Below are 6,986 nucleotides of genomic sequence, written 5' to 3'. Positions count from 1 at the left end.
CTGTGTTAAGGCCACACCCACAGGCACAGCATTTAGAGGCTGAAACAGAGAGACTGAGATTGAAGCCAGACTGGGCTGCATAATAAAACCTCACCTCAATATACAAGCAACCTTCTGCACATGGTGGTGCACATCCTAATCCAGCACTCCAGAGGAAGAAACAGACGGATATCTGTGAGTTTGAGGACAGTCTGGTCTACAGTTTTCAGAACAAAACAAGCAAAACAACCCAACCCACAACCAGAAAGACCCACTGCATTATATTCCCTCTACTGTTGGGCATGCTGACTCTTTACTCTCAAAGACACTGCTTTGCACAAGTTTGTTTTAATAAGATATATACATATACACACATACACAGTCACAAACCAGGGTGACAAGTCTCCTTCCTTAGCCAGAAGAGCTCTATCACAGGCAGGGGTCCTGGAGATGCTCAACAGCCTAAGTAGGACAGTTTTCACAGGTGACATCCATTAGGGACACTTAATCAGAAGCAGCAAGGTACACCAACGGTGTGTGCGGCCGGGACCTCACGCAGGTCCCGAGCTCTGCTGCATCCTCTTCATGACCTCTTCGTCCTGCATCGACAACTCTGTCAACTTTTTGCCCATCCTCTCATGGATGTCCAGGTACTTGGATACACATCTGTCCAGACACACAGACTCGCCTTTAGACAGCTCTGCCTCCTTGTAGTGGGGAGGCACACACTTCCGGTGGCAGGCGCTGGTCATTCTGGGATTAGAGAAGAACAAGGCTGTATCAGTAGCTTCCTGTAGCATCCCAGGAACCTTCAACAACTCCAACCCTGACACGCTGATCTCTCCTCATTCCCTCCCTCAAGACAACCGTGGAAACCCCCAGCTTTCACTTCAACCACTTGGGAAGGGTCTTCCAACGGAGAATTTTCTTTGAGTCATTTATAAGACTAGCTACAGAGGAAGCGCTTGCTGAATGCTGGCCGTGTGCCAGGCGTCATGCTAAGAGCGCACAGACTCAGCTACGCAGCCCTCACGCTCACCCAGTGGGGTGGTCACAGTCATCCCCACTTTACCGATGAGGAAACTAAGACACAGCTCAGTAATCTGCTAAGGATCACACAGAGCTAGGTAGTCTGACTGCAACCATTCTAATTGGTAGTCTCAAAGACAAACCAACCAATGAAAAGAGCTGCTGACTAAAACCAGACGAGACCTGCTGTTTCCTGTATGATGTGCTAGATGCTAAAGGATTTGTTTAATACCCTAATGTCTTTAGAAGTAACACTTCTTATATCAGTTTTACTGATGAGATAACCAACTATGAGACATTCGGCCTACAGATACTCAGCAGGTGACTGGTGTCAGGATGTTTCCAAACTGGCCAAATGGCTACAGGCAGTAGTTGTGAGGTCAGCCTGAAGTTCTGGTCCTGACATTGTTACTGACCAGCTACAGAACCTGAAATTATTAAACCCCTTGGTACCTCGATTCCCCTATGTTAAAATGGTACAAATTAACCCACTGATTTTCTCTCTCTCTTTCTAGACTGGTCTCATCTATCCCAGACTGGCCTTGAACCCATGATATAGCCAAAAATGAAGAACTATTTGGCTTTGGTCTCCATCTCTGAGTATAGGCGCCATGTCAAGATGAAACCAAGGGCTTCCTGTGTTCTAGACAAACACCCTGTGTTAGACCCCATTCTCCCTTTGAATTATTTTTAATTATTTACAAAAATGATAATGGAGGCCTGAACAGTAGTTAAGAGAACTTACTGCTCTTGCAGAGGACCTGGGTTGGGTTCCCAGCATCCACATGGCAGCTCACAACTATCTTTGACGCCACAGTTCCAGGAGATATGATGCTCTCTACTGGCCTGAGGCATGTGGTGGACATTCACACATACATACAAGCAAAACATCCACACATATAGAACAAATTTTAAAAATCTCAAGTGAGAATGTATATAAAATGCTTTGCAAGTGCCTACAACGGAGTTAAAGTTTAATGAAGGCTGAATGTACTCACCTTTAACCCCAACACCCAAGAGACAGACAGGTGATCTCTGTGAGGCCTATACTGGTCTAAACTGATCAAGCCGACAACCAGGGCAACACAGAGAAACCCGATCTTGAAACACAAGAACAAAAACGCCCACCCCCACCCCCAAAAAGAAAAAAAAAAAAAATATATATATATATATATATATATATATTAGCTACTAAGCACTACCAGTTACTAAATTACTGTTTGTGGCTCAGGAAACAAAGGCACTTGCTGCCAAACCGGAAGATTTGAGTTCAATCCAAGATGGAATCCTATTAAGTTGTCCTCTGACCTTCACATGTGTGCGGCTATAGAATTCATAAACACAAAATACATAAACGAAGGAAACTACATGGGCTATATGGGGAGAAAGAAGGAAGGGAAAGAAAAGGCAGTGCTTGCTGTTCTTGACACTCAGCAGAGCCTGGGCAGGAGATTCTCCTTCACACCCTTTTACTCCCTCTACACAGTCAACCAAGTCCTTCTAGTGACCTGTATTTACTCCAGCCAAGGGCGCAGTGAGGGTGGGGCGGGATTAGGAGGGTGGGAAAGCATTCGTTCCAAGTCCAGCACCCTGTGGTTCTCTTTACCTGTTGTACATGTCCGCCATCATCTCCACCTCCAGCTCCGCAGCCAGCTGCTGGGCTCTGAGCGGATCCATGTCAGCTTAGCACCGTGGAGAGAACAGCCTCCCGGTCTTTAGTCCTGGGAGCAGACATAAGTCAGCACCGGGCCCTCCCGGTTCACCCTAGTACCCACCCACCCGGGGGCTTGAGGGCGCGAGGAATTACAGCGTTTCAGACCAGCAGAGCCAGCAGGGCCCAGTACCCTCAGTAAATGTAGTCAGCCCTCTTAACAGAGAAGGAAATGAGACCCTCAAAGGGGACAGTGTGCAGCTCAAGGTCACGCAAGATGTCACGGGACTCGGAGCTGGAAAGAGAGACCTCTCAGTTACCTCGAGATCACTCCTAACCAGAAGATCGACAGTACGGACAGAACCCACGCAGCCCCAAGAACGTGACCCTAACCACTACCTGGGTTCCTGGGGCCGGTCTAAGGCTGCGCCTCTGTCATGGCAACGGCATAACCAGGGTCGCCCTGGGGATTAGACACCATGCCTCACTCACCACGGCCTGGGGCAGGTCACAGCTCCCACGACGTCCCCAACTTCAGGTCAGTAGTAAGAAGTTACCGGGTACCAAGGTAAGCGAAATAAGAAGCACGTGGGTCACTTCCGGAAGGAAGTCTAGCCTCTTCTTTGATCCGGAAGAAAACGCAGACCAGGCTGGGCTGGGAAACCGGCTACCATAGAGACGAAGCCATTGGCAACTCAAAGAGAAAGTGACTTCAGTTTGCTAGAGTGGACTCCAAAGTACCATAGAGTACTGAGTGGCAGAGCGCCGGCGGCCCTGTTAGCATTCCATCCCTCCGGTTGTCCCGGAGGCGAGTGCTTGCAGTGGGGAAGAGGCTTGATTCCCTGACCCCACCACCGAGAGCCCACGCCTGAGCGCAGACAGATCTTATCAGTGAACGTTTCCCCCAAAGGAGCCTGTCAGCTTTGCCTGTTAAAGCCACCTAGAGCACTTTTTAAAAACCTCAGCGTCCAGACGTTCCCTCTTTACCAGTGAAATCGGAATCCCGGGGACTAGGACCCAGACTTCAGTAAATGAACGAGCTGTGTGTGCAGCATTAGCTAGTGGGGTTGCAGATACAAGACCGCTGCTCGCAGAGAAAGGAAACATGGATAGAGCTTTTCTATGTTTGCTTTTGAGACCGGGTGTCAGGGAACCCAGGCTGCTCTCTTACTTTGCGGGGTAGCCGAAGATGACCTGGAACGTAGGCTCCTGCCTCAACCTCACTAGAGCTGCGGTTACAGATGAGGCCATTATGCCTGACTTTTGTAGTGCAGGGACAGAAGCAGGGCCACATGGTCTAGGCGCTCTACCAACTGCCCCAGCGCTGCTAAATGTTTTACTGCACTTCATTAAAGCCGTGCACGTGCACACTAGAGAAATAATAAATGTAATGATAAAAGGCATTGGTTTTATACCTTTACTAGTGCAAATTCACAACCCATAGAGAACACAGTCTCTTGTGAACGTCATTGTATCTATCCCCAGGACTTAATAATTCTTAACATTTAGTCACATTTTCTTGATCTATTGTTGTCTTTAGCAGATGAAGTCTTTTTTTCCAAAGTGCTATTTTCACATTCTCAGCTAATAGTGATTCTTTTTTCATCTCTCTTCCACAGCGCTGAAGGTTGAATCCAGGACCTCATGCATTCTAAGCAAACGCTCCAAAACTGAACGACACAGTTCATTTGATATACTGTTTTGAAATTTAAATTTATGTATAAGACTACGTGCCCGTATTGGGATCAAAGGACAGCTGATGGAAAGTGATTCTCTCCTTCCACTGAGTGAGTTCAGAGTAATCAAACCCAAGCTGTCACACTTGGAGGCGGTCACCTTTACCACTGAGCCATCTCACCAGCCCACTTATTTCCTAACGCAATCTATTGCCGATTTTAAAATTATCTTTCGATGCTTGTGTGAGAGAGAAGGCACTGTGTGCGCCGTGCACATGGAAGTCAGAAGACAGCCTCAGTTTCCATCCTTACCTTTGACCATATTCAACCCAACATCTCATGTTTGCTGAAAGCTTTCAGGGATGCACCTGTCTCTGCCTCTCATCTCCCCATGGAAGTCTTAGAAGTGTGGACCCGCCATGGCTGGAGTTAGATTTGTTCTAGGGATCTCAACTCAGCACCTTACGAAGAAAGGTCTTTCCCCACCTGGGCCATTTCCCCAGCCCCATTGCAGGGATTTCCCCCCAACCTCTCAGAAGGAACTTTTTCTTGTACTTAGAACATTTAACAGAAGACACTCTACTTGTACTGGACAGTATCTGTACGCACTGTATTGCACAGAAGACCTCTAGAAGACCTTCATTTTGCATAACTAAAACTATACACAGTGAACAGCTTCCTACTTCCCATCCCTCAGACCCTGGAGAATCACTGCTTTCACTGACATCGGTGCTACTGTCATTGTTTACTATGCGGCCCTGTCTTTGTTCTACTGTAGAGAAATTTTGATCCAGCAACAAGGCTGCTTTGGCAAGGGAAGCACATCAAAGACCTAAATCTCTCTAATCTGGCTGGAATGACACACCTTTAATCCCAAACAATGAACTAAACTTAGTTTGCAGAAGAAAGCAGCCATGTGTGAAACTGATGTCTAAATCAAAGCGATGACTCAGAGAAAGATCTGGCAGAATGAGTCAGAGGTAGGATACGCCCAACTCTCATGAGAACAGCACAGGAAAGAGAGACTACTTAAGAGTTGGAGAGAGAGACAAGGTGGAGTGGTGTGTGTGTATGGCAGTTTCACTCGGACACTTTTACAGAGACAGGTTTCAGAGAGAACAGTCTAGACACAGGTGAAGAGAGATGAGTCATCAGAGCGTGGGAAGAAGCCAGAATTTGAACGTATTGCCCATGCTGGTGTGAGGCCAGGCAGGACAATTCAGTTGGAATTCAAGAGAAGCCAGATCGAACCAGTCATCTTGGAAGATTTAGATTTATGGAGAACAGAAGCTTCAAGGCATCGGCCTAGGGATCATCAGAACTGAGCAAGAAATGCTCTGGGCTCAGCCAAAGCCCGTATTTTCACAGCTCAGTACAGTTCTCATCTGAGGAAATAAAAGGGATTTTCACATTCTACAGTTAGCACTTTTGGCACTACAAGTAAGACTCACCAATTGCCCGCTGTGTGTTTCTAGTAAAACGAAACTTAATAGCTACAGTTTCTGAGGCTCTCCTTGGAATCCAGACATCTCAAATTGCTAATCTCCGGTCCCTCACTCTACCCTGCACCCCATCTTTGCCAGCCTTATAGAGAGGTTCTGTTTTGTTACTGACTCTTGGTCAGCACTGCCTTTTGGAATGGGACTCCAGCCCTCAAGAAGAGAATGCAGGATCTCCTCCCTGGGACCTAACTCTCACTAGAGACTCAGATGTCTCCTGGACTGTCCAGAGAGGAAGCAGAAGGTGAGAGTCTATCCCGGATCTGCAGTAAAAAGCACAGGCGGACGTTGCTGCTCTCCACTGTGGCTGCTCCTTGCTGCTTCTCCTTGCTCTCCCTGATGACGCCCTGGCTCAGACCACCACAGCCGTACCAAATCACCAGGTTAGTTTCCAGGTGCTTCTTCTTGCTCACGTCTGCGGTTCACGTCTGGTCTCAAAACAGCAGCCAGAGCCATGTGAGAAAACTAAAGCTGGGTAACGTCACTCACCCCTAGGACGCTGCAGCGGCTTCTCATCAGAGAAAGCCAGAGTCTTCTCAGTAGCTTATAAGGCCCTGTACTGCCTCTCTCTGTGATATGATCCAACCCCTGAGAAAAGCAACCTCAGGACAAATGGCTTAGCTTGGCTTTTGGTTCGCTCTATTCCACTGTGGCAGGGAAGGGATGCAACGAGTCCTAACACGTCAAGGCACACGGAAGAACGCGGTGCTCAGCTCAATTTTCCTTGATATTCTGTCAGCCATCTCAGTCGGCAGGAAGTTTCCAGATACTTATAGGGTGTAGAATTATCTCCTGGACGTTCCTAGAGGTTTGTCTTCTATGTGGTTCCAGATCCTCTAAATAGACAATCAGTATGCACCAGCACAAATCCCACATGATTTCCAACCCAATTTTCTTCCTTTTCCTTCCAGCTCCTCTCCTGCTGCGGTGCTCTGGCCAGCCATGCTGCCATCCTCTATCAGAGACACCAGGCAAACGCCCTTCCTTCTGGTCACTGTTGTGTCCAGGGGTGCTGGTGCTCCTCAGGGGCACAGGTCTCAGTCCCAAACCTGGGGTCTTTGTTCCCATATCACTTGCCGTGTCCACAAATATATTCTCCTCCCTACAAAACAAAGCAAAATAAAGACCAAGCCCGTGGCTGGCCCTATTTCA

General features: G+C 47.8%; 1 protein-coding gene across 1 annotated transcript; it reads right to left on the bottom strand.

The window, feature by feature from the left end:
• Positions 1-311: 311 nt before the first annotated feature.
• On the bottom strand, positions 312-3,269 carry TIMM10 (translocase of inner mitochondrial membrane 10). Its single transcript, XM_080927238.1, has 3 exons — positions 3,152-3,269; positions 2,615-2,729; positions 312-732 (listed from the first exon to the last, which is right to left on the bottom strand). The coding sequence occupies exons 2-3, from the start codon at positions 2,683-2,685 to the stop codon at positions 531-533; spliced, it is 273 nt and encodes a 90-aa protein (XP_080783364.1). The 5' UTR covers positions 2,686-2,729; positions 3,152-3,269; the 3' UTR covers positions 312-530.
• Between the last annotated feature and the right edge of the window lie 3,717 nt (positions 3,270-6,986).

The sequence above is a fragment of the Micromys minutus genome (assembly GCF_963924665.1).
Source record: "Micromys minutus genome assembly, chromosome: 13".
In the NCBI taxonomy this organism is placed as follows: Eukaryota; Metazoa; Chordata; class Mammalia; order Rodentia; family Muridae; genus Micromys; species Micromys minutus.
This window is presented reverse-complemented; position numbering and strand designations above follow the sequence as displayed.

Bases quoted from the DNA above. Each gene is read 5' to 3' on its own strand.
- TIMM10 (XM_080927238.1), bottom strand. From the start codon at position 2,685: ATGGATCCGCTCAGAGCCCAGCAGCTGGCTGCGGAGCTGGAGGTGGAG. The intron at 733-2,614 runs GTAAAGAGAACC...CTCTAATCCCAG, and splicing joins ATGGCGGACATGTACAACAG to AATGACCAGCGCCTGCCACC.